Genomic DNA, 27,757 nt, shown 5'->3' with positions numbered 1-27,757 from the left:
CCGCACATAGCTGCCTCCCAACGCCTCTGCACATATCAGCTACAGTGTGTGTGTATGTTTGTGTTTTTTTAATTTTTTATTATAGTTTCTAACATTGCCTTGTCGCCCTTTCTTTTTTGTGTGAGCGGTAAAATCAGACAGGCTATAATCTTCCAAAAGTTATATATATATATATATATATATATATATATATATATATATATATATATATATATATATATATGGACACCCCTTCAAATCTGTTTCACCTGTCTTTGTGATTGTCTCCACCCCCCTCCAGGTGTTGCCCATCTTCCCCATTATTCCCTGTGTATTTATACCGGTGTTCTCTGTTTGTCTGTTGCCAGTTTGTCTTGTTTGTCAAGTCATCCAGCATTTTTTTTGTATCAGCACCTGCTTTCCCCCAGTCTCTCTTTTCTTGTCCTCCTGGTTTTGACCTTTGCCTTTCCTGAACCTGAGCCCGCCCACCTGACCACTCTGCGTGCCCCTGACCCTGAGCCTTCCTGTCATCCTGTAACTCTGCCCCTGTTATAAACATTGTTACTTCGACACAGTCTGCATCTGGGTTTTACCTTTATCCTGATAGTTATTGTGAAGTGGAAACATCTAGGAGCAACAATGGCTCAGCCACGAAGTGGTAGGCCACACAAGCTCACAGAATGGGACCGCCGAGTGCTGAAGCGTTTAGTGTGTAAAAACCGTCTGTCCTCGGTTGCAACATTCACTACCAAACTGCCTCTGTTCATCGGGAGCTTAATGATCACCATGCGCAATGCCAAGCATCGGCTGGAGTGGTGTAAAGCTCGCCACCATTGGACTCTGGAGAAGTGTAAACGCGGTCTCTGGAATGATGAATCATGCTTCTTCATCTGGCAGTCCGATGGACGAATCTGGGTTTGGCAGATGCCAGGTGAACGCTACCTGCCCGAATGCATAGTGCCAACTGTAAAGTTTGGTGGCGGAGGAATAATTGTCTGGGGCTATTTTTCATGGTTTGGGCCAGGCCCCTTAGTTCCAGTGAAGGAGAATCTTAACGCTACAGCATACAATGACATTCTAGACGATGCTGTGCTTCCAACTTTTTGGCAACAGTTTGGGGAAGGCCCCTTTCCTATTTCAGCATGACAATGCCCCTGTGCACAAAGCGAGGTCCATACAGAAATGGTTTGTCGAGATCGACTGGCCTGCACAGAGCCCTGACCTCAACTCCAACGAATACCTTTGGGATCAATTGGAACGCCGACTGCGAGCTAGGCTTAATCGCCCAATATCAGTGCCTGACCTCACTAATGCTCTTGTGGCTGAATGGGAGCAAGTCCCTTCCCAGAAGAGTGGAGGCTGTTATAGCTGCAAAGGGGGGACCAACTACATATTAATGCCCATGATTTTGGAATGAGATGTTCACGGAGCATGTGTCCACATACTTTTGGTCATGAACTGTATATATCAGCTACCGTTCAAAGTTTGGGGTCACTTAGAAATGTCCTTGTTTTTTAAAGAAAAGCACATTTTTGTCCATTAAAATAACATTGAAATGATCAGAAATACAGTGTAGACATTGTTAATGTTGTAAATGACTATTGTAGTTGGAAACGGCTGATTTTTAATGGAATATCTACATAGGCGTACAGAGGCCCATTATCAGCAACCATCACTCCTGTGTTCCAATGGCACGTTGTGTTAGCTAATCCAAGTCTATCATTTTAAAAGGCTAATTGATCGTTAGAAAACCCTTTTGCAATTATGTCAGCACAGCAGAAAATAAATACAATTTCCTTCTTTAGACTAGTTGAGTATCTGGAGCATCAGCATTTGTGGGTTCGATTACAGGCTCAAAATGTTTAGAAACAAATAACTTTCTTCTGAAACTCGTCAGTCTATTCTTGTTCTGAGAAAGGAAGGCTATTCCATGCGAGAAATTGCCAAGAAACTGAAGATCTCGTACAACGCTGTGTACTACTCCCTTCACAGAACAGCACAAACTGTCTCGAACCAGAACAGAAAGAGGAGTGGGAGGCTCCGGTGCAAAACTGAGCAAGAGGACAAGAACATTAGAGTGCCTAGTTTGAGAAACAGATGCCTCAACAGAAGTCTTCAACTGGCAGCTTCATTAAATAGTACCCGCAAAACACCAGTCTCAACGTCAACAGTGAAGAGGCGACTCCGGGATGAGTTCCTCTGTCCAGTTTCTGTGTTCTTCAGGAGGAATAGCGTTCAAACCAAGTGATTTGCCTTTATGTTATCCAATACCATTTTCAGTTAATGGAGAGAGATTTGGTCTCCCAGCAAGCCGTCTTCCTCAGTTGAGAGAAGAGGAGTTCTTATATCTTTTAAAATTGACTCAATCTGGCTTGGTGTGGATTTACAATGAGAGATGTACAATTCTTTAAACTGGAGAATCTTTGGTTGATTTATTTGGGTTCTGATAGTAATTCACAAGATTCAGATTCAATAGTTGCAATATCCACTAATTGATCATTACTACGAAGCTTGTTATCCAGTAGACGACTGGGTCGATTACATGGAAGTAATGGTTGGGTCTAACTTGATGGATGTCAAATTCTGCTCTCTGTCTATCAATAGATTTTGTTCTGTCTTGACTTTGAAGAGAGTAGTCGCTTCCTGGTCTGAAAAAAGTTTTTGTTGAGAATGCACGTATATCGCTAATAACTTTTGCAATTCTTATATCTTCTTTAATTGTGGTTTATTCAGCCCAAATGCAAACAAAGTTTCTGTCACGTTCTGACCAGTAAAGGGGTTATTTGTTATTGTAGTTTGGTCAGGACGTGGCAGGGGGTGTTTGTTTTATGTGGTTCGGGGTTTGTTGGGTTATGTTATTATGTAAGAGTTAGATCTAGGTTGTTTAGTTCTATGTTTAGTTTATTGGGATTAGTTTATTGGGATGAGTATACACGTTCCCGCTGCACCTTGGTCCAATCATTATGACACTCGTTACAGTTTCATTGTTTTTAATAAACTCTTAAATGGCGTCCCATAAAATCCAGGGATCGTCAACGTAATTTTTGTTAATCATTATGAATTCATTCAATTCCGTTTCAAATTGTTCACTGAAAGTAGGATTTTGTAGTAAGCAAACATTAAAGCACCATTTTTGAGGAGATTCTGAAATGTGTATCTTGCAGTAATAAGCATGATCATCAGATAGGCTCGTGTGTCGAATTTCAATTTTATTGATGAAAGAAAATAGAGGAGTACACTCTTACAAAAAAGGGTTCCGAAAGGGTTCCCTCGGCAGTCCCAATAGGATAACCCTTTTTGGTTCCAAGTAGAACCCTTGTTGGTTCCAGGTAGAAACCTGTGTGGAAAGGGTTCTACATGGAACCCAAAAGGGTTCTACCTGGAACCAAAAAGGGTTCTTCAAAGGGTTCTCCAATGGGGACAGCTGAACAACCCTTTTAGGTTCTAGATAGCACCTTTTTTTCTAAGAGTGATATGAAATTGATTCAGGAAAATGTTTTGTGTCTGTTTGAATTGAAAGTGTAGTCTTTTGTTTAGGGTTATGAGCTCGCCAGGCTTCAATGAGTATGTAATCAGAGAGTAGATGTTGGAGAGCCTGGGTTGCCTGTAGGTTGTAGTTGGTCTAGATTTGGCATTCATGTCTGTCATTCATGTCTGTCCCAATCACCGACTGGAATTCAGTTTAATTCTAACAATATAGTGTTCAGAGAATTAAAATAACTGGATCAAATGAATTTGGAGCATACACATTAATAAAGACATTTTTCTTTCCATTATGGAAACATTTAATGAAGGTGATTCTTCCTTCTTGGTATTGGCCTTTACCAAGGATGGTGATTTTGAGTTTCTTATGTATCTTTGTGATTACACCCAGTTTTGTTTGGGGCTGATGAACCATTAGCCAGTTTCTATGTGTGTCCTTTTGGAGCAGGTGTGTTTCTTGGAGCATTGCTATATCAATATGGTTTCTTGCTCGGATATCAAGACAGCTGGAATATTTTATAGGAATATTAAGGCTTGTCAGGCTAGTGTTGCCATTGTTAAAATGTAATTAAAAAGCAGGACCCACAGGGAAACCTACCCATTGGTCGCTCCCCACCCAGAAGCCCCTCTCCGTAAACCATTCCCCCTGCCCCCCCTTCCCCAGCTCCCCTCCTCCCTAGCTCCCATCCCTCCCTCCCCAGATCCCCCCGCCCTGTACTATAATGACAGGGTTGTAACATAATGACGAGTGGGTAATGACCAAATGTTTGGTCTTGACGAGTAAGGGTGGGTAATGAAGAAAAATATAATTAAAATGAAACAAAAAGAAGATATGACTGATATGCAAGCCTAATGCCTAACCAGTTAAAAATAGGATCGCTGTAGGATCCATATTTTGTCGATTGTTCATTAATTGGCATGGTGTAATCACTGTGTAAATGTCCTGGACCTTAGGCAATATAATTGTAACAAATACATTGCTCAGCGATAATAGTAATATTGTTCCTTGTACATGAGGGGGGGTCCTCCTCACTGCCTTATGCTGAGGGCAGCACCATAGCCATAGGCTAGGACTGAGATGCGGCTTCATCCACCACTTGACAAAACTCATCTTGACCTTTCAGAACACAACACACGTTTTCCACTGCCAAGGATTCTCAAGACTTCTTCGATGAGCACATCAAACCCAACACACAAGGGGACAAGCCGACAGATGGAACCTCATGACTGGCTCATTATTCAGGTATGCTATCCACAATATTGGATAGCATACCTGCATCTCAGTCTTAGCTTGCGTAGCCGGGATCTCACCTCGTTGTTGTTCTCCCTCTTTTTAGCAATTTGGCACTTAGGTCTGGGTAGACGCTGATCCTCTTCCCTGCATAGGTCAGACCCCCGTATTCCGCTGCAAGGTAAACAATTTGCCACTTGACTTCAATGCTGTGGATCCACACAATCATACATACGAGAGCTGCTGCGGAGTTGACCCGTGCGATGCAGTGTTAATTAGCGGCATGGGACCCAGCTTCTCCTGCACGAACACTTCATAGAAAAGATTGCTCATGAAGGAAGTGACTAGCACACTGAATTTACGGGAATGATTTTCGAGCGATTCCGTTTTCTCTTTTAGGAGTTTGTGTTTTTCCTTCCAACTTAGCTTGTGCTGTTTCCAGGTCATGGAGTCGCACCTCTGTCACATTGGCTGTCTTCTCCAGACTTTCCACTTTGGTTGAATAGGTATCCACTTTAGCAGTGAGCACTGCCAATGATTCATTCACTGGTTTTATTTGTAAATCGAGGGCAGATATAATCTCCTCACGAACAATCTCAAGTATAGTAGCGGCCAGCTCTTTCTGTTGTCTGGTGTTGAGAGCCGCCATGTTCCCACAGTTGAATTGTGGATGTACAAATTCTAGCTGCTGGAGTTTAATAGACCTACTAGTTATTTATTGTCACCCAATGAATGTCCCACACCTTAATAGGATGTTTAAGTATTGACAAGTTTTAAGAAATACGTTTGTTAATTCATATTAATTTGCAAAAGAAAGTTACGAAAAAGCCACGCGTTTCAATGCATGCCACCAGAACCACAACTCACCAGACTGCATTGACCCCGTTTCTTCAAGAGCATTGTCGTTGTCATTGTTTAATTTTGGCCCTTGTCTGGACAATGGTGTATTGTTAGGGTGCGGAAAGGCTGAGGGCAAGGGGCTTGAATGAAGGCTCAGGATAACCTCCCCTCTCTGTGTTTGTGACCTATCCAGTGTAGGATGTAGCTTTGGAGACATTACGGTTGTCACTACCTCTTGGCGCAGTCTACTTCGGCTCTGTTGGATTAGCACAAAGATCTTTGGTAAGTACTTGTAAATATAAGAGACTGTCTGTTTCTTTGTTAGTGGTAGCATCAGTGCTGGTCAGTTGGCTGATTTGACATTACTTGTACCAACTTTGATGATACTGGATAAAGTTCTCAGGGGAGAGAGTGCACGTCAGGTTTCATAGTCTTAGCTGACAGCTCTGTGATCTGGGAGTGTTGACAGTTGACAGGCAAGGCTTTGTTGACCTGAACTCACAGAACCATGGCAGGGGTCAAAAGTCATAGTGTTCAATCACTCTGTGTAGGTGTGGCTGCAGGGGAACGTGACTAGATGAGGCCTCTCTGAGCACTGTGACTGTACTAAACTAACTGTAACACCACCATGATCCCCCGGCCAGGCTGGCTGACACACTTCCCAGAGGTGTGTAGGATTGAAGGAGTTGCATGGGAACGCGAGCAGCGGAAGGGTGGAAGGGCCTCTCTCTGGCCCAGGCAGTAGGGTTCACACACAGACAATGGACCCCTGGAGACCCAGGGCTGTGGAGTTGTGATTGCACCCCGCACCGCAAAAATAACACACACATCCTACCACACCGCTTAGCCTGCTTCCGCTCCGCTCCCCTTGTCCTCGTTTTCCTCATCCTTGTATCCTCATACACACATACTGTAGTATATCCATGCACTCTTTCTCTCTTACACACACACACACACACACACACACACACACACACACACACACACACACACACACACACACACACACACACACACACACACACACCCATATCTCTTTTGTATAGCAGCAGAACTACGTTTTTTTCTTATTTTGTTTGGCTTCATTTCCTTGTTTCAAGGGGAAGGAAACCGACCATTCTCTGTGGAAACAATCTGCTGTCCTTCAAACGTCTCTCAATAAATTAGAGTGAAATTCCATCTGCTTTCTGTGAGAGAAAAAAAGTCAGCAGCCATTCATTAGCTTACAAACAGTCTCTCTAAAGACACACTCAAACAAGTATTTTTTTTAAGATGGAACCAAAGGAGCAGTGAAGCTGATTCATATGCATATGAAGCTCCCTGGTATGTGTGAGTGTTGAGTCTAGTGAGTTGGAGGAAGTGCTGTCCTGCTGTGAGTGCGTTGGCAGGTATTTGGCTCAGCTCAGTCAGTGGCTTTTGGGGTCACCATGGTTTCCTTGTGTGTCGGCTGTAGCCGTGAGGACGTGTCAGAGTGTGTCAGCGTGGTGAGCAGTTAAAGAGAGAGAGAGGCAGCAGTGTCAAGGTCACTGGATCATCCTCACCCCCCAGCGGATATTTTCTCTGGAGCGAGAAACCCAACCCAACACTATTCCTGTTGGATGGAAACCTTTTACTGACTGACTATGCATGCAATGAGACATCCATTGTGGTTTCTTAGACATTGCCCAGTGATCTGTCATGTAATTGCCAGTCGATAACCCCATCACATCATCTCCAGCAGAAGTCACTTACTTCATAAATCATTGAGCTTTGACTATCATCCCCCATCTTTTTTTTGTGATTCAGTTTCAACCACCAGAGACCAGACCCTGAGAAGTGGAACTCCTCAAAGAGAAGTAGAGATGAAAGTCTTTTTGAGTAGTTCCACCCCCCAGCGGGAAAGAGAGAGGGAGGGAGGAAGAGAGAGGAAGAGAGAGTAAAGGAGGTGGGGTGTAACAGCGGGAGAGTCAATCATTTGAGCCCAGCCTACTGTATACCACAATACCAGGGAAAGAGAGAGGGAGTGAGGGTGAGGGTGAATGAGAGTGACACCTCAGCCGAACTGTGTGTTTAGAGCTCTGCAATCCCAGAGACAAGCACAGCTGATGTGTGGATTACCACAGCAATTCTCACTGGAGCTGTTTTTGGAAAATGGTGGGCTTCTCTTCCTCTTCAGCTGTTGAAGCCGGTAAGTAACCAAATTGACTGCATGCCTGCATTATACTTGGTCTTGGCAGCCCGCTATTGTCCCTCAGTGGTCTGTGTGTGTTGTGTTTGTCACAGTCTCTCAGGACTGTAACATTTGAGTTGGAGATACACTAAAAGTATGTGGACACGCCTTCAAATTAGTGGATTAGTCTATTTCAGCCACACCCGTTGCTGACAGGTGTATAAAACCGAGCACACAGCCATGAAATCTACATAGACAGACATTGACAGTAGAATGGCCCATACTGAAAAGCTCAATGACTTTCAATGTGGCACTGTCATAGGATGCAAACAACCTTTCCAACAAGTCAGTTCATCAAATTTCTGCATTGCTAGAGCCGCCCCGGTCAACTGTGAGTGCTAATATTGTGAAGTGGAAACGACCAGGAGCAACAACGGCTCAGCCGCGAAGTGGTAGGCCACACAGGCTCACAGAAAGGGACCTGGTTGCAACACTCACTACCGAGTTCAAAACTACCTCTGGAAGCAACGTCAGCACAAGAACCGTCTGTCGGGAGCTTCATGAAATGGGTTTCCATGGCCGAGCAGCCGCACAGAAGCCTAAGATCACCATGCGCAGTGCCAAGAGTTGGCTGGAGTGGTGTAAAGCTTGCCGCCATTGGACTCTGAGTCACATTTCCCCATCTGGCAGTCCGACGGACAAATCTGGGTTTGGTGGATGCCAGAAGAATGCTATCTGCCCGAATGCAAAGTGTAAAGTTTGGTGGAGGAGGAATAATGGTCTGGGGCTGTTTTTGATGGTTCGGGCCCCTTAGTTCCAGTGAAGGGAAATCTTAATGCTAAAGCATACAATGACATTCTAGACAATTCTGTGCTTCCAACTTGTGGCAACAGTTTGGGGAGGGTCCTTTCCTGATTCCGCATGACAATGCCACCGTGCACAAAGCGAGGTCGATACAGAAATGGTTTGTTGAGATTGGTGTAGAAGAACTTGACTGGCCTGCACAGAGCCCTGACCTTAACCCCATTGAACACCTTTGGGTTGAATTGGAACACCGACTGCAAGCCAGCTTAATCACCCAACATCAGTGTTTGACCTCACTAATGCTCTTATGGCTGAATGGAAGCATATCCCTGCAGCAATGTTCCAACAGCTAGTGGAAAGCCTTCACAGAAGATTAGAGGCTGTTATAGCAGTGAAGGGGGGACTAACTCCATATTAATGGCCATGGTTTTGGAAATAGATATTCGACGAGTAGGTGTCCACATACTTTCGGCCATGTGGTGTAGTTGTATGTGTGTAGATCGTGTGTACAGTCTTATCAGAGGTCCTACTGAACACCGTATCTCCACTTCCTGAGGCTATGTGGACGTTTTCTCAAATAATTATCTCTGACCCTGTCTACTTTTCAGACAGATTTCTGTTTTGATAGGACCAATTCATTTCCCTTGCTTGTTCATTCATTTAGACGTCGGTGTGTTGTTATTACAGAGATATCTGTTTTACGTCTTGATACCTGCCATGTTTCTCTGGATAGCTGTGTTCTAATACAAACCATCAAGTTAATCTCATGAACATTCTTGTCAGTCAATGCACTTTAGACATACAAAGACAATTTTATGACTGCATCCGGTGTTGTTACATGCTGGAGTTCTGTCATGTTAATTAGGTTCCTTTTGTGTCTTCTGTGTGGTATAACCTGAATGTTGCCTCAACTGTTCAAATAAGCTGACCAGGCAACGTCTGACTTTCTGACCAACCCAGACATTACGGCACCCCCACTTCTAAACAACACTCTTACTGGATTATTTTCAGAGGATTGCGAAATCATATGAAATCATAGTGTTTGTGTTAGGTGCTGTGCTTGTTTGCCCTTGTTTCAAAGGTAGGCCTAATGGTTTTGTTGTGTTATGATGGAGTAACTGCTGGTAATGCAGAAATTCAAGAAAGCAGACCGTTTTTTAATAAGATTGTGGAAGATCCTGACTGTGCTAACATAACCTTACAATTAGACTTGTTCTCACATGAAGGCATCTGCTCACAAAACACTTCAGGTCTGCGCTTTGAAGCTGCTCAGTTTGTTGCTGTAAGACATGGTGAAGGTCCAGTGGGCAGAGAAATGAAACACTTTAACCGACAGGTTATTTGATCTGCCATGAGCAGAGATAAAGACAACAACCTTTTGGACTAAAGCAAAAGAAACAGTCCCATATTGTAGTGATTACTCTAGACCAGGAAAAACATCTCTCAGATCCAGAGACCTCAAAGAAAAACAGGTGGTCTTGAGATTACTGAGATTACTGTCTACACACGCTGAGTTTTTCAGTCTCTTCCCGACCACTGTGGTGTGTGTGTGTGTGTGTGTGTGTGTGTGTGTGTGTGTGTGTGTGTGTGTGTGTGTGTGTGTGTGTGTGTGTGTGTGTGTGTGTGTGTGTGTGTGTGTGTGTGTGTGTGTGTGTCAGGTCCAGTGCCTGGTACTGAAGTTCTGGTGTCTCCTCTCAGCTCCAGGAATGCCCAACTACAGATAAGATAAGAGATGTGAAGCCGCTCATCTACTGAGAGAAACAACTGATCACCAGGGTAGCTGATGAACAGATGTTTCTGTATAATGAAATGGTCCTGTCATGGGTTTGAGGGTGCCAGGAAGAGAGGTGTGGAAAGTCATCCAAAATGTGGATTTCATTCAATCCAAGATGGCGTAGCAGTCGGACGTGTGTCTGTCTGGTCCCGTCCTGTCCCATGTATATATCGTTTTCTTCATATATATTTCATATATATTTTAATCTCACTTTCCATCTACGGACTGAATATACTCTCCTGTAACCCGCCTCACCCAATGTGGTACAGATCTGCTATTTTTATACTTTAGAACCGGAACCCCAATCAGAAGCTAGCCAGCTAACTAGCTTCTAGCTAGTAGTCAGTTAGCCACTGCTAGCGGTCCTCACCGTTAACTCGGACATCAGCCAGCCTCAACCCGGTCAATTCCTGCCAGTGTGCACAGCGCGATAATAACCCAGAGCGTATCGGACCTCTTTTTTTTTCTCCGGATTCCTACCGCAAGCTCTGAACTTTTACACCGGATCATCGCAGCTACCTAGCTGCTGTCCGAGTGGCTACTCCTGGTTAATATCTTGTCCCGAAGCAAGCACCAGTTAGCCTGGAGCTAGCCTCGAGCTAGGCCCATCTCCCGGCTTGCCAAAGAGGTCCACCAGCCAATTCTTGGGCTACAATACCTCTTTTACCAATTGGCCTGGACCCTTTACTGCCGACACGGAGCCCCGCCGATCCATTACGACTGGTCTGCCGACGTAACCGTCCGTGGTAGTTTCAACAGGCTCTTCCATTGCGACGTCGCCGGATGCCCATCTGATAGCCCCGGCCCGCTAGCTGTCTGAATCGCCGTGTCTCCAGCTCGCCTAGCGTAGCAGTGACTACGGAATTGGCTCCCTGACCCATCTAGTGCTACTCATTGGACCCTATGATCACTCGGCTGCACATGCCTCTCCCTAATGTCAATATGCCTTGTCTATTGCTGTTTTGGTTAGTTATTATTGTCTTATTTCACTGTAGAGCCCCTAGCCCTGCCCAATATGCCTTAGATAGCCCTTTTGTTCCACCCCCCACACATGCGGTGACCTCACCTGGCTTAACTGGTGCCTCTAGAGACAAAGCCTCTCTCATCGTCACTCAATGCCTAGGTCTACCTCCACTGTGCTCACATCCTACCATACCCTTGTATGTACATTATGCCTTGAATCTATTCTTCTGCGCCCAGAACTCTGCTCCTTTTACTCTCTGTTCCCGAACGCACTAGACGACCAGTTCTTATAGCCTTTAGCCGTACCCTTACCCTACTCCTCCTCTGTTCCTCTGGTGAAGTAGAGGTTAACCCAAGGCCTTGCAGCCCCCAGCACCACTCCCATTCCCCACGCACTCTCATTTGTTGACTTCTGTAACCGTAAAAGCCTTGGTTTCATGCATGTTAACATGAGAAGCCTCCTCCCTAAGTTTGTTTTATTCACTGCTTTAGCACACTCCGCCAACCCTGATGTTCTAGCCATGTCTGAATTATGGCTTAGGAAGGCAACCAAAATCCTGAAATTCCCATCCCTAACTATAACATCTTCCGACAAAATAGAATGCCAAAGGGGGCGGAGTTGCAATCTACTGCAGATATAGCCTGCAGAGTTCTGTCATACTATCCCGGTCTGTGCCCAAACAATTAGAGCTTCTACTTTTAAAAATCCACCTTTCAAGAAACAACTCTCTCATCATTGTCGCTTGTTATCAACCCCCTTCAGCCCCCAGCTGTGCCCTGGACACCATATGTGAATTGATTGCCCCCCATCTATCTTCAGAGTTCGTACTGTTAGGTGACCTAAACTGGGATATGCTTAATACCACGGCCGTCCTACAATCTAAACTAGATGCCCTCAATCTAACACAAATTATCAAGGAACCTACCAGATACAACCCTAAATCCATAACCATGGGCACCCTCTTAGATATCATCCTAACCAACTTGCCCTCTAAATACACCTCTGCTGTCTTCAACCAGGATCTCAGCGATCACTGTCTCATTGCCTGCATACGTGATGGGTCCGCGGTCAAACGACCACCCCTCAACACTGTCCAACGCTCCCTAAAACACTTCAGCGAGCAGGCCTTTCTAATCAACCTGGCCCGGGTGTCCTGGAAGGATATTGAACACATCCCGTCAGTAGAGGATGCCTGGTTGCTCTTTAAAAGTGCTTTCCTCACCATCTTAAATAAGCATGCCCCATTCAAAAAATGTAGAACTAAGAACAGATATAGCCCTTGGTTCACGCCAGACTTGACCTCCCTTGACCAGCACAAAAACATCCTGTGGCGTTTTATATTAGCATCGAATAGTCCCCGCGATATGCAACTTTTCAGGGAAGTCAGGAACCAATATTTTCAGTCAGTTAGGAAAGCTAAGGCTAGCATTTTGCATCCTGTAGCACTAATTCCAAAAGGTTTTGGGACACTGTAAAGTCCATGGAGAATAAGAGCACCTCCTCCCAGCTGCCCGCTGCACTGAGGCCAGGAAACACTGTCACCACCGATAAATCTACGATAATCGATCATTTCAATAAGCATTTTTCTACGGCTGGCCATGCTTTCCACCTGGCTACCCCTACCCCGGCCAACAGCTCAGCACCCCCTGCAGCAACTTGCCCAAGCCCCCCTGCTTCTCCTTCACCCAAATCCAGACAGCTGATGTTCTGAAAGAGCTGCAAAATCTGGATCCCTACAAATCAGCTGGGCTAGACAATCTGGACCCTCTCTTTCTAAAATTATCAGCCGAAATTGTTGCAACCCCTATTACTTGGCTGTTCAACCTCTCTTTCGTATCGTCTGAGATCCCCAAAGAATGGAAAGCTGCCGCGGTCATCCCCCTCTTCAAAGGGGGAGACACTCTAGTCCCAAACTGTTATAGACCTATATCCATCCTGCCCTGCCTTTCTAAAATCTTCGAAAGCCAAGTTTACAAACAGATCACCGACCATTTAGAATCCCACCGTACCTTCTCCACTTTTCAATCTGGTTTCCGAGCTCGTCATGGTTGCACCTCAGCCACTCTCAAGGTCCTAAACGATATCATAACCGCCATCGATAAAAGACAGTACTGTGCAGCCGTCTTCATTGACCTGGCCAAGGCTTTCGACTCTGTCAATCACCACATTCTTTTTGGCAGACTCAATAGCCTTGGTTTCTCAAATGACTGCCTCGCCTGGTTCACCAACTACTTCTCAGATAGAGTTCAGTGTGTCAAATTGGAGGGCCTGTTGTCCGGACCTCTGCCAGTCTTTATGGGGGTGCCACAGGGTTCTTATCTCTGTATATATCAATGATGTCTCAATTGCTGCTGGGGATTCTCTGATCCACCTCTACGCAGACGACACCATTCTGTAATACAACTGGCCCTTTTTTGGACACTGTGTTAACAAACCTCCAAATGAGCTTCAATGCCATACAACACTCCTTCCGTGGCCTCCAACTGCTTTTAAATGCTAGTAAAACTAAATGCATGCTCTTCAACCGATTGTTGCCCGCAGCCGCCTGCCTGTCCGGCATCACTACTCTGGACGGTTCCGACTTAGAATATGTGGACAACTACAAATACGTAGGTGTCTGGTTAGACTGTAAACTCTCACATTAACACTCATATTAAGCATCTCCAATCCAAAATTAAATCTAGAATCGGCCTCCTATTTCGCAACAAAGCCTCCTACACTCATGCTGCCAAACATACCCTTGTAAAACTTACTATCCTACGATCCTTGACTTCGGCGATGTCATTTTCTCTGCTGCCAATGACTGGAACGAATTGCAAAAATCACTGAATTTGGAGTCTTATATCTCCCTCTCTAACTTTAAGCATTATTTGTCAGAGCAGCTTACCTGTACCTGTACACAGCCAATCTGTAAGTAGCCCACCCAACTACCTCATCCCCATATTGTTATTTATCCTCTTGATCTTTTGCACCCCAGTATCTCTACTTGCACATTGTCATCTGTACATCTATCACTCCAGTGTTAATGCTAAATTGTAAATATTTCACCTCTATGGCCTATTTATTGCCTTACCTCCCTACTCTTCTACATTTGCACACACTGTACATAGATTTTTCTATTGTGTTATTGACTGTACGTTTGTTTATGTGTAACTCTGTGTTGTTGTTTTTGTCGCACTGCTTTGCTTTATCTTGGCCAGGTAGCAGTTGTAAATGAGAACTTGTTCTCAACTGGCCTACCTGGTTAAATAAAGGTGAAATAAAATGTCATTTAAATAAAATTTGGACACTGTTGAGAAGTTCTCAGGGATAGACGTTAAAGGTTGCTCTATTTCCTGGGCCAGGTGATTTTTTTATTACTGATAACAACCAGGATGCAAATAATTCCAGTAGTCTGGTCTTTCTGGTTTATTTCCCTTTGTGTAGGTGAAAAGAGCTACTTAACATTTGTAAGTGATCATAAGTGATCATAATCTTCAGGCAACCAAAAAACACTCCTGACTTGCCCAATTGACTGTTAATCACTGGTTCTGTTTTTGTGACTATCATACCCGTTTATTGCATTAATCTGCCAGACCCCACGCTATTATTATTTTGTCTGGGTTCTTCCAGCCACCGTGTCTATATAACCAGATATCTGAGGTTAGCTCTTCCCAAAGCCACTTATGTTGTCAGCACAAAGTTGACCTATGAATATGGATTTGCTCAGTAATTATATTGTCCAATCTCTTGAAATTGTCACTCATTGTTTCATACGTGACCTCTGACCTGTGTTCTTCTTTCCCCCCAGCGATGGAGTACCTGGTGAGTGAACTGGACGTGTTGCTGAAGCTGCTGGACCATGAGAGTGTGAGCACAGCCACAGCAGAGAAGATGAGTGTGATACGGAGCCTACTGGGGCAGCTACAGCCATCCGGTGAGTGTGTGTGTGTGTGTGTGTTCCACATTTAACCCAACCCCTCTGAATCGGGGGGGGGGGTTCCTTAATCGTCGTCCATGTCATCGGCGCCCGGGAAGTAGTTGTTGTTGGGGTTTAACTGCCTTGCTCAAGGTTAGAACGGTAGTTCATTTTTTCCATGTACTCAGTTCTCTTCTCTGTTAAAGTGAATGGATCAGACTTCGTATACATGAACACTTCCCTTTATGGAAATGGCACCAGCTTTGTGGAATCTTTGTTTGAGGAATTGGGTGAGTTAAATATCATATCTGTATTATTTCATATGAAAGAAGGAGAACTTGCTAGACAATCCTAGCCAGTATCACATGATCCTAACCAGTAGCACATAATTTAATTCTTAAAGGAAATCTTAAAAATGATTTTATATTTTATTGTCCCACTCCCAACAGATTGTGACCTGCATGAGCTCAGAGCCTCCCCAGAAGAACTGAAGGATCAGGTAAAGGAGAAAACCTCCAAAATACCGTAGTCGAAAGTAAGATAGCCTTTTTGACTATACTGTATAATTGCGTCTATAACACATTTGTTATTGAATTTTGCCTAACCCTAACCCTATTCCCCCAGAGTCCCACTGACACCCCCCCTCCTCTGCCAACCACCCCTCCTCCAGAGGACTACTATGAGGAGGCAGTGCCCCTGGACCCTGGCACGGTACCTCAGTACATCACCAACGTCGCCACATGCAGTGAGTACTCACATTTCCTCCCGACAGTCACCATCTGAAGTCACTATCCATACACATTGTTATTATTAGGTTACATCTAATCTGTTACCTCCTGCTTCCTTCTAGTCAGCTCAAGTCCCCCAAATTCCATTGAAGATGCATACTATGAAGACGCTGACAACAACTACCCCACCACCCAAATCAATGGCCCGCGCAAGAACTCCTGTGAGTATGAAATCATAACACCCTGTTGAGATGAATGTGTACATGTGCTATATTTGCTTATTGGGAGGGAGGAGGAACCTTCTTATCCATTAACCTTTGTTTTTCTCCAGACGCTGATTCAGACGCGCTGAGCAGCTCCTATGAGTCATATGATGAGGAGGATGAGGAGGCGAAGGGCCAGGACAGGACTCGGCGGTGGCAGTCAGAGGAGAACTCTGTGGGCCCCATGAAGGACTGTCGCATCTGTGCCTTCCTGCTGCGCAAGAAACGCTTTGGACAGTGGGCAAAACAGCTGACCGTCGTCCGTGACAACAGATTACAGGTAGGACAGCAGGAACTTTTCTGCTGTCTGTTGCATGTGTTTATTATTAAATGTTTATTACCCACCAGGTCTGAGGTAACTAAGACACATTTTTACATAAGTGATATGCTTAAAGTCCCTTGTAGAGTATAAAAAACTATTGTTTGTGTGTCTTTCTCTGCAGTGCTACAAGAGCATCAAAGACAGCAGCCCACACATTGAGCTGCCGCTGAATCTGTGTAACGTCATCTACGTCCCCAAAGAGGCGCGCCGCAAGAAGCACAAGCTGCGTTTCTCCCTGCCTGGGGGAGAGGCCTTGGTGCTGGCTGTCCAGAGCAAGGAACAGGCGGAGCGATGGCTCAAGGTGATCCGGGAGGTGGTCAGTCAGGCCAGCAGCAATGACGGATTAGAGGGCTCCTCCTCTCCTATGATCCAGAGGAAGAAAGATCTGGACAAGGTGGGCCTCCCCTCAGTAACCCCGCTGGCTACCACACTCAGCCTATAGGTCTGTAATCTAACACACTGTATGCACTGAATAGACCCCTATGGGCCTCCCTGTTTTCCTCAAACCGACTCAGACACTCTGGGACTGGTGCTTTCACAAGCTATGTTTAACATCCACATATATCACCATGCTGCAGTAACCAGACAAACAAAGAAGTGTGATGGGTCCGCACTCAAAAAGATGTCACATAAAGCTTCCTGCATTATTTTTTTTTAATTTTTTTCACTGCATCAGGGATAGTGTACACAGACGTTTCAGCTTTACAGCCTTCTTCAGAGTGTAGGTACAATTTTCTTTTAATTCAAAGAAGAATTTGTAAAGAACAACATATAAGTAGCAGGTGCTTCCAATCAGGGTTGCCACTCATCTGCCAATCAGGGACGGGTCTTTTCTGGTCTATCTGTATACAAATTAGTGACGAAGAAGTACAGAATTATAGGGTATGACAGCGGGCACGAAGGGCAACTCACAAATCAATCACCCCAGGTGTCCGCTCACCTGAATACATCACATCAATTCATGAGTTAGCCCACCACGAAGGACATCAGGCAAAGCCGTTCATGAATATGTGTGTCCAACTCATAAACAACATACAAAATCTGATATGGATAGTGTTCTTGTATAACAGTATAATTGAGGCTTATAGGAAGGAGGTGAAATCTAATTCTTTAAGATACAGAATTGAATTTATATATCCACATGGCTTCTCTTTGGAGTAATTTGTTGTCATAGTAAATAACCAGACAGAATGAAAACAGTCCAGTGAAGAGACAGACAGACATACTCCCTGTTTGACACCCCTGGTGTAACACTGCCTGATCTTTATCAGTTAATGATGGTGTGTTTACTCAGTGTCAACACTCGATCAGAGGGGGGTTGACGCTCATGCTGCCTGCTGACTGTGGGAAGGAAACAGCTGTCAAAGTAAAGGGCTAGCAATCAGCAACTTAAACTCCACATCGAGGAAAACAGAGTGATTTCATTACAGCCTGAATATATGGCTTTGGACAGACAGACTGTTGAACCCATTTCAGGATTATTCTGAGACGATAATGGCTTTTAGGCAGTGTGCCACCATGTGGGTATGTCCTAGCTGGAAATCGTTCTCTCATTGCAGGGTCCACAGTTGAAGTCGGAAATTTACATACACCTTAGCCAAATACATTTAACCACAGTTTTTCATAATTCCCGACATTTAATTCTACAAAAAATTCCCTGTCTTAGGTCAGTTAGGATCGCCACTTTATTTTAAGAATGTGAAATGTCAGAATAATAGTAGAGAGAATGATTTATTTCAGCTTTTATTTCTTTCATCACATTCCCAGTGGGTCAGAAGTTTACATACACTCAATTAGTATTTGGTAGCATTGCCTTTAAATTGTTTAACTTGGGTCAAATGTTTTGTGTAACCTTCCACAAGCTTCCCATAATAAGTTGGGTGAATTTTGGCCCATTCCTCCTGACAGAGCTGGTGTAACTGATTCAGTTTTGTAGGCCTTGCTCGCACACGCTTTTCAGTTCTGCCCACAAATTTTCTATAGGATTGAGGTCAGGATTTTGTGATGGCCCCTCCAATACCTTGACTTTGTTGTCCTTAAGCCATTTTTCCACAACTTTGGAAGTATGCTTGGGGTCATTGTCCATTTGGAAGACCCAAGCTTTAACTTCCTGACTGATGTCTTGAGATGTTGCTTCAATATATCCACATAATATTCCTCCCTCATGATGCCATCTATTTTGTGAAGTGCACCAGTTCCTCCTGCAGCAAAGCACCCCCACAACATGATGCTGACACCCCCGTTCTTCACGGTTGGGATGGTGTTCTTCGGCTTGCAAGCCTCCCCCTTTTTCCTCCAAACATAACGATGGTCATTATGGCCAAACAGTTCTATTTTTGTTTCATCAGAGCAGAGGACATTTCTCCAAAAAGTACGATCCTTGTCCCCATGTGCAGTTGCAAACCATAATCTGTCTGTAAACAATTGTTGGAAAAATTACTTGTGTCATGCACAAAGTAGATGTCCTAACCGACTTGCCAAAACTATAGTTTGTTGAAGTGGTTGAAAATCAGGTTTAATGACTCCAGGTTTAATGACTCTAAGTGTATGTAAACTTCCAACTTCAACTGTATGTGTGTGAGTGTGCGGGGATGCGTGTGTGTGTTTCAAGTTTCAAGTTTTTAAAGCCACGTGCACGAGTACAGTGACATGCCTTTCTTGCGAGCATGGCATGTGCCGCCACTAACCTAATCCCTCCCCCCCCCCTCCCTTCTTCTGTCTTAGTTACTAGGAGCTGACAAGCACACCTCCGACTCTGACAGCGTGGCTACTGGTGACAACATGCCCTCTGGTCAGCTCCGGGACAACTGTGACCAAGGTTAGGCCCCAATCTGCCTCAAAATACCTGACCATCCCCTTATGGCTGTATTCTTATATACATACTGCAGCTTTGTATTTACCTGTCTGCATTCTGATAGTTCTACATTGTGTGAGACCACGTCAGTTACGAGATGTAAGGAGGATCTGTATTTTCATTTTAGAAAAACATTCTGTTCTGTATTTTAAACTGTGAGTCACAGGCCCAAGCAGAGTGAAATGTAGCACTATGTTGGGAAGTAGATTGTCAACATAGAGAAGGAGAAAAATATAATGAATTAACAAGGAGAGTGATCCATGTTCTTGGGTCAGAAGAGGGGTAAACATTTTGATGTTTTACCTAAAGCACATAAAAGACAGGAAGTGTGGCTCAGAGCAGAAACATCCTTCCTGCCCTCTTCCTGCCTTTGTCTCACAGTGACATCAAAGGACATATACTGTACGTACACAAGGCAGAGAGAGTAGCACCTGATAGACAGAGCGGGGAGACTTCCAAACAAACCAAAAATATTGTGCCACATTATAACTTTAGCTTCCGGTAAATAACAATCCTAACAAAAAGAGGTGTTTTCAGACACATTTGTAACCAGCTGTGTGTTTCTTTTCAGGGAAAGGGAAGAGGGGGGCGTTTACAGAGCTGACGGGATCTATGAGCAGAGCGGCTGGACGGAAGATCAACAGGATCATCAGTTTCTCGAAAAAGAAGCCTCCTCTCCCAGGAGACACTCTGACCTCTTCCTACCGTGACGACAATCCCCGCTGTGGTGAGCACACTGCATCCATGTCATATTTGAAATTTTTCTCTCTCTCAGTCATAATCTCTGGGCTGAACCCTGTGCGTAGCTAGTTGTAGCTACTTATTACTGCAGCTTTATGTGTTACAAATTGAGATTCTGCAGCCTCCCAGGCTCTACATGATGTACTCTGCATTATGTTACTATTCTCATCTTTCTTTTGTCCTCCCACCTTTAAAACCTGTTATTTTCCACTTCCCCATATAATAACCTTTATGGAAAGTCCAACAGTGAGAATATGTATGTATTCCTTTCCCTTGTCCCCAGGTTATCTGAATGTGCTTGTGAACCAGTGCTGGAGGGAGAGATGGTGCTGTGTAAAGGGTGGAACACTGTACCTGCACAAAGAAAGGGGTGACCTGCGTACTCACGTCAGCGCTGTGGTCCTCCATGGGGCTGAGGTCGTACCTGGACTGGGGCCCAAGCACCCCTTCGCTTTCCGCATCCTGCAAGGAGGCAACGAGGTGGCTGCATTGGAGGTATGTCTGTGTGTGTATTTGTGTCCCAATGTATGATATTTTCTCCCCTATTACAGACTTAAATCTCTTGCCCAGTATCTCCGGTCTGTCTCATGGGTTCTAGTCCCCTTTGGGATCAGTGACATGTGATGATGTAAGTGTCTCTGTGTGTCCATCAGGCCAGCTGTTCTGAGGAGATGGGCCGCTGGCTGGGGGTCCTGCTGGCAGAGTCTGGCTGCGCCACCACCCCAGAGGCCCTGCACTACGACTATGTGGACGTGGACACCATCACTAACATCACAGACGCAGCAAGACACTCCTTCCTGTGAGTCTGATAGAGTGGGGCCCTTTGGCCTGGGATTGGCGTTTCTAAATGTTCAAAGTGCTTTACATTGTAAGGGGAGTGCATTGCTAATGCTAGATGGTCATTATTGGTAAATGCTTATGTCTCTTTCCTCCTCATCTTGTCTCATAGTTGGGCTACCTCCTCCAGTGGCGCCTCCACAGACACCAGAACCTATGATGAGGTTCCTTACGAGAGTGTATTGGTAAGGAGATTTACAGCAAATGGAATGAATCCACACGTCTGTGTCCACCCTTAACTGCAGCTGAAGTTTAAAGGATCCAGTTGATGAATGATCTGTTCCACTATCCTCTCATATCTCAGGGAGTAGGAGTCAGAGGGTTTTTTATTCTAGCGCAGTCTGAAGGCCTGCTGAAAGTCGATAGGCTCCTCTGTGTGTATGTGGGAGGGTAGATAGTGTTCCAGGGATGATTTCTGATGAGCTTCTTTCAGAGCAGTTCTGAGTTGTGTAAGCAGTAGAGATCTCGCACACAGCCCTGACTCTTTTGGGAAAACTCTTTGCTGGAAAGTATGACAATCATATCCAACTGTGTATCCAGCTGTGTCAAGTCTTTTCATTCAATCCAGCTTTCACAATTTCACTGTAATACTTTGTGACATCTCTCACATTCCAGTTTACTCAACTTGAAGTGGTTAGTTTATTTAACTTGTGGTCCAGTTTCTCAAAAACAGTACGTTTCCAGTAAGTTTTCTAATACCAAACTTTACATATCACACATTAGTGACAGAGTTCATTTGTTCATTCCTCTCTCCTTCCTCTCTCTCATCACTGGCCATCACCTCTTTTCAACTCTCTATTATCTCATATCTTTCTCCACTGCACACCTTTCCCTCCCTGTTACCCTGTCTTTCTTATCATATCTCCTTTTCCGATCCCCCTTCCCTACGCTTCCCTCCACAGCAGCCAGAGGAGCCAGTACCCAGACCAGGAGCTCAGGTGAAACGCCACTCTTCTTTCTCCAGCAGCAGAGAGATAGAGAAGGCGGATTCCTTAGTCACCATAAAGAGACACGGCTCTAGTAAGTCCCCCGAAGGTCAGCCAAGACTGTGTGTGATGCTGGGAACATAGGGGGGAATTGGACATTATCTCACCTTTTTAGAGTATGCCTAGAAAATACCTATATGATGTATAAATGTAACCACTCAGAAATGTATTTTCGGGGTTTCTCTGTCTTTAGATGCGAATCAGTATGTATCAGGGAAGTATGGCAAAACACGAGCAGAGGAGGATGCCAGGAGGTACGCTGAAAGAGAAAGAAGAGAGGGAGAAGGAGCGAGAGGTCATAAAAAATGCCCTGCTCGTATTACGCAATAATAGGAAAGAGGTGAAGGAACAACTGAAGGATGCTACAGGTAAGAAAGTAAAATACATTCAATCTTGTAATACATTTCCTTAAATAGAGAGAGCAAACCTAGACCGTTTCTTTTGCATAGATTAATGGTCTACCTACTGCTTGGCCACAGTATAGGAATTCATCACTCAGACATATTGAGGAGCCATGGAGCCTAACAAATGGATGACTGTGTGTGACTGTGTTCAGGTAAGCAGCAGAAGCAGCTAGAGAAGCATTTGGCCCAACTGGAGGAAAGCTGCAAGGGGAAGGAGGGGGAGCGGGTGGACCTGGAGCTGCGTCTCAATGAGGTGAAGGAGAACCTAAAGAAGTCCCTGGCTGGAGGGGTGCTGGAGCCGCTCACAGAGAGCAAACCCCCCCACTAGCAAACCCCCCACTAGCAAACCCCCCCAGAAAGGTACCTGGCCTACAGCTTCGCCTACATCACGAAGAGTTATATCAAGTCTACTCTAGACCATGGTTTATTGTAGATAAGCTAAACCATATACTTTTGGGGTCAATTCGAATTGAAGGCAACCAATTCAAGAAGTCATTTGAATTTCAAATAAAATAAATGGGCCAAGGTTTGAAAAAAATTGCTTATAAGTTTCAGTTGATTGATAATTCATTGAATTGACCCCAACGCTGCTTTGCATTATTAGGGTTTTTATGTTGAAGATTTCTTACTGTCTTAGCATGTATTTCCATCTGAGGTGTTTTGTTGAGTATTGTAAGTAGAAATAGTATTATTTACCCATAAACAGATATTCTCAAGCTCTCTTTCCTCATACTGTATGTCCAGGTCCGGATCAGTAAAGTTGACAACACATACACTGAGGCATCCATGCCAGTCAACTGTGCTGCGGAGATGCGGAAGTGCCCCCCATCCATCTGTTCATCTAGCAAGGGGAACGTCATGCAGAAAGCCAAGGTAGGCTGTCATAAAACAAGATCCAGGGCACCCATTGACATTAACCTGTTTTATTAAGTATCACTGTGTCTCAATGTTCAATATCACAATCAGAACGCAGACTGTAACAAACGTACAGCAAGATCAGCACTCATAGGTGTACTTTATGTACAAACACTAAATGTGTACCCCGTTTCTTTTTAGGAATGGGAGTCCAAAAAGGGGACTTAGAGAGACACTGCTCATTCAGATGGTCAGTCAAATGCTTGTTGTCTTGGAACATGTTGGAGCTGAAGCAAGGACTCCATTATCTTCAACTTTTCCACTTCCCTCTTGAGAGACAAATATTTACTGCACCTCGCTGAGCTGAGAATATTGTGACAGGGGAAGACAACTCCTGGAATTGTTGAAAAACATAATTCAAAGCCCTATCAGTCACTAGGAAACACTGAATGCTCATTCTGTAGCATGACACTTGTTTTGTGATTCAGTAATTGCTTGTGTTGCATGTGGTATTGTTGTTCCTTCAGAGTGTGGAAGAGGATATGTTATGAGGACTCCATGTGGACACATCAGGCTGGACTTGAGATGTTGAGAGGAGAGATTTTTAGAGGGTGAATATGCATACACCTTATGCACATATCTGCAAGAATAGATAATAATGGGAAAGAGAATATTGTATTGACTGAGAGTTTGTTGTTGGAATAGTTGCCTAAAAGAGATACTGTATCCCATAGAAATACCATTTTATGCTGTATCCACTATGTAAGTAATTTCAAAACATGCACAGTAAGATGTTCAGAGTGGGAGGGGAAAAAAACCTTCCATGAAGTGCATCAAACATTATTCCAGATCTTGTTTTAACAACTTGCTGGACCACAGACATTAAAACAGACACATTATGACACCTGTATAAATGAATTGTTATGGTAATGTGAGACTAATTATGTGACTAAACAATGATGTTTCCTTATTACGTAATTCACTCACTGTAATGAGCCTTTTACTTCTAATGACTTTTGCACTTTACTTTATTTCTATGTGTATTGTACATAAAAGCTCTTCATTGAAATTGTCTGACTTTTTCAAACCTACCTGATGGTCATGTCACAGAAAGGATAGCAGAGAGAGAGAGTGTGTGTGTGTGTGTGTGTGTGTGTGTGTGTGTGTGTGTGTGTGTGTGTGTGTGTGTGTGTGTGGCAGGAAGAAGATGTTAATACGCCTGTAATAGACTATTGAAGAATTCATTGAAAGAATGATGGGATGACACACCTCCACCAGTTTGGTCCTTGCTATCCGGTATCCTTGGGATGCCCCTACCCCATTGAAGTTGAAATTGAAAATGGATACAGTATTTGGGTTATTATTAGGATCCCCATTAGCTGTTGCGAAAGCAGCAGATACTCTTCCTGGTAAGGGTTAAGGTTAGGTAAGGGTAGGGGTTAGGGTTTAGGGTAGGGATGTCCCAAGGAACCCTGTATAGAACTAACCAACAGTTGGAAGGAGGAGCAGGACAAGGGTGGGGCAGTCGTCGCTAGCTTCTATAGCCACAAAGTAATGAACCCTGCCCATTTCTACAATTTCTCTTAACCTCTTACATCTAGATGTTCCGCTAGCGGAACACCTGCTCCAATATCCAATGATGGGCGTGGCGCGAAATACAAATTCCTCTAAAATCCGAAAACTTCCATTTTTCAAACATATGACTATTTCACAGCATTTTAAAGACAAGACTCTCGTTAATCTAACCACACTGTCCGATTTCAAAAAGGCTTTACAGCGAAAGCAAAACATTAGATTATGTCAGCAGAGTACCCAGCCAGAAATAATCAGACACCCATTTTTCAAGCTAGCATATAATGTCACAAAAACCCAGAAGACAGCTAAATGCAGCACTAACCTTTGATGATCTTCATCAGATGACACACCTAGGACATTATGTTATACATGCATGTTTTGTTCAATCAAGTTCATATTTATATCAAAAAACTGCTTTTTACATTAGCATGTGACGTTCAGAACTAGCATACCCCCCCCAAACTTCCGGGGAATTTACTAACAATTTACTAAATTACTCACGATAAACGTTCACAAAAAGCATAACAATTATTTTAAGAATTATAGATACAGAACTCCTCTATGCACTCGATATGTCCGATTTTAAAATAGCTTTTTGGTGAAAGCACATTTTGCAATATTCTAAGTACATAGCCCAGCCATCACGGGCTAGCTATTTAGACACCCGGCAAGTTTAGCCTTCACCATAATCAGATTTACTATTACAAAAGTTTGATTACCTTTTGTTGTCTTCGTCAGAATGCACTCCCAGGACTGCTACTTCAATAACAAATGTTGGTTTGGTCCAAAATAATCCATCGTTATATCCGAATAACGGCGTTTTGTTCGTGCGTTCCAGAAACTATCCGAAATGGTAAATCAGGGTCGCGAGCATGGTGCATTTCGTGACAAAAAAAATCTAAATATTCCATTACCGTACTTCGAAGCATGTCAACCGCTGTTTAAAATCAATTTTTATGCAATTTATCTCGTAAAAAAGCGATAATATTCCGACCGGGAATCTCCTTTTCGGTAAACAGAGGAAAAAACACAAAGACGGGGGCGGCCAGTGCACGCGCCTAAGCCCACAGTCCCTTGATCGGCCACTTGAGAAAGGCGATAATGTGTTTCAGCCTGGGGCTGGAATGACGACATTCAGGTTTTTCCCGGGCTCTGAGAGCCTATTGGAGCCGTGGGAAGTGTCACGTTACCGCAGAGATCCTTTGTAATGGAATGAGATGTCAAAGAAAGACAATAAATGGTCAGACAGGCCACTTCCTGTAAAGGAATCTCTCAGGTTTTGACCTGCCATTTGAGTTCTGTTATACTCACAGACACCATTCAAACAGTTTTAGAAACTTTGGAGTGTTTTCTATCCAAAGCTAATAATTATATGCATATTCTAGTTTCTGGGCAGGAGTAATAATCAGATTAAAATCGGGTACGTTTTTTGTATCCAGGCGTGAAAATACTGCCCCCTAGCCATAACAGGTTCAAATTGTATTTTAAACCTAACCTTAACCATACCGCTAACCTTATGCCTAACCATAAATTAAGACCAATAAGCTAAGTATGAAAAAGTTTCCACTCACCACTGTAAGTCGCTTTGGATAAGAGCGTCTGCTAAATTACTAAAATGTTGACTTTGTGGCTGTGGAATCTGACTTTGTGCCTGTCATGTACGTACATGCCTGAGGGTGGAGCTGTTACTATTTACTACCGTACATGTGATCATCTGTATTTGACCGATGACATCAGATAAACGTTATTTTACCCGAATCCCTGCCTCAGTGTGCTAATATATTACATGGTGTCAGAAGTTAACCTCTATGGGCTAGGTGGGACGCTTGCGTCCCACCTACTCAACAGCCAGTGTAATCCCGTGGCGCGATATTCAAATACCTCAAAAATGCAAAAACTTAAATTTTTCAAACATATGACTATTTTACACCATTTTAAAGACAAGACTCTCGTTAATCTAACCACACTGTCCGATTTCAAAAAGGCTTTACAACGAAAGCAAAACATTAGATTATGTCAGCAGAGTACCCAGCCAGAAATAATCAGACACCCATTTTTCAAGCTAGCATATAATGTCACATAAACCCAAACCACAGCTAAATGCAGCACTAACCTTTGATGATCTTCATCAGATGACAACCCTAGGACATTATGTTATACAATACATGCATGTTTTGTTCAATCAAGTTCATATTTATATCAAAAACCAGCTTTTTACATTAGCACGTGACTAGCATGTGACTAGCATTCCCACCGAACACTGCCGGTGAATTTACTAAATTACTCACGATAAACGTTCACAAAAAACATAACAATTATTTTAAGAATTATAGATACAGAACTCCTCTATGCACTCGATATGTCCGATTTTAAAATAGCTTTTCGGTGAAAGCACATTTTGCAATATTCTCAGTAGATAGCCTGGCATCACAGGGCTAGCTATTTAGACACCCAGCAAGTTTAGCACTCACCAAAGTCAGATTTACTATACGAAAAATGTTATTACCTTTGCTGTTCTTCGTCAGAATGCACTCCCAGGACTTCTACTTCAATAACAAATGTTGGTTTGGTCCCAAATAATCCATTGTTATATCCAAATAGCGGCGTTTTGTTCGTGCGTTCAAGACACTATCCGAAAGGGTAAATAAGGGTGACGAGCATGGCGCATTTCGTGACAAAAAAATTCTAAATATTCCATTACCGTACTTCGAAGCATGTCAACCGCTGTTTAAAATAAATTTTTATGCCATTTTTCTCGTAAAAAAGCGATAATATTCCGACCGGGAATCTGCGTTTAGGTAAAAAGAAGAAAATAAAGCACGGGGTCGACTCATGCACGCGCCTAAGCCCATTGTCCTCTGATCAGCCACTTGCCAAACGCGATAATGTGTTTCAGCCAGAGGCTGCCTCGATATCATTCAGCTTTTTCCCGGGCTCTGAGAGCCTATGGGAGCCGTAGGAAGTGTCACGTTACAGCAAAGGTCCTCAGTCTTCAATAAAAAGAGCCAAGATGAACAACAACTTGTCAGACAGGCCACTTCCTGTAGAGAATCTTCTCAGGTTTTTGCCT

The 27,757-nt window shown here is 43.8% G+C and overlaps 1 protein-coding gene across 1 annotated transcript; it reads left to right on the top strand.

The window, feature by feature from the left end:
- The first annotated feature begins 7,407 nt into the window (after positions 1-7,407).
- Positions 7,408-24,181, top strand: LOC106567432 (actin filament-associated protein 1-like 1). The gene is given in 19 exon segments (XM_014136670.2): positions 7,408-7,700; positions 15,015-15,140; positions 15,329-15,412; positions 15,572-15,621; positions 15,747-15,867; positions 15,973-16,071; positions 16,182-16,393; positions 16,557-16,829; positions 19,160-19,253; positions 19,861-20,016; positions 20,314-20,525; positions 20,684-20,829; positions 20,980-21,052; positions 21,770-21,887; positions 22,047-22,111; positions 22,113-22,221; positions 22,410-22,617; positions 23,002-23,130; positions 23,314-24,181. Coding segments are annotated over 17 exon segments (2,151 nt in total). The 5' UTR covers positions 7,408-7,663; the 3' UTR covers positions 22,586-22,617; positions 23,002-23,130; positions 23,314-24,181.
- Positions 24,182-27,757: the final 3,576 nt, after the last annotated feature.

Source organism: Salmo salar, chromosome ssa13 (genome assembly GCF_905237065.1).
Source record: "Salmo salar chromosome ssa13, Ssal_v3.1, whole genome shotgun sequence".
Taxonomy (NCBI): domain Eukaryota; kingdom Metazoa; phylum Chordata; class Actinopteri; order Salmoniformes; family Salmonidae; genus Salmo; species Salmo salar.
Note: the sequence above shows the minus strand (reverse complement) of the source record. Positions and strands in the feature narration are given on the sequence as shown.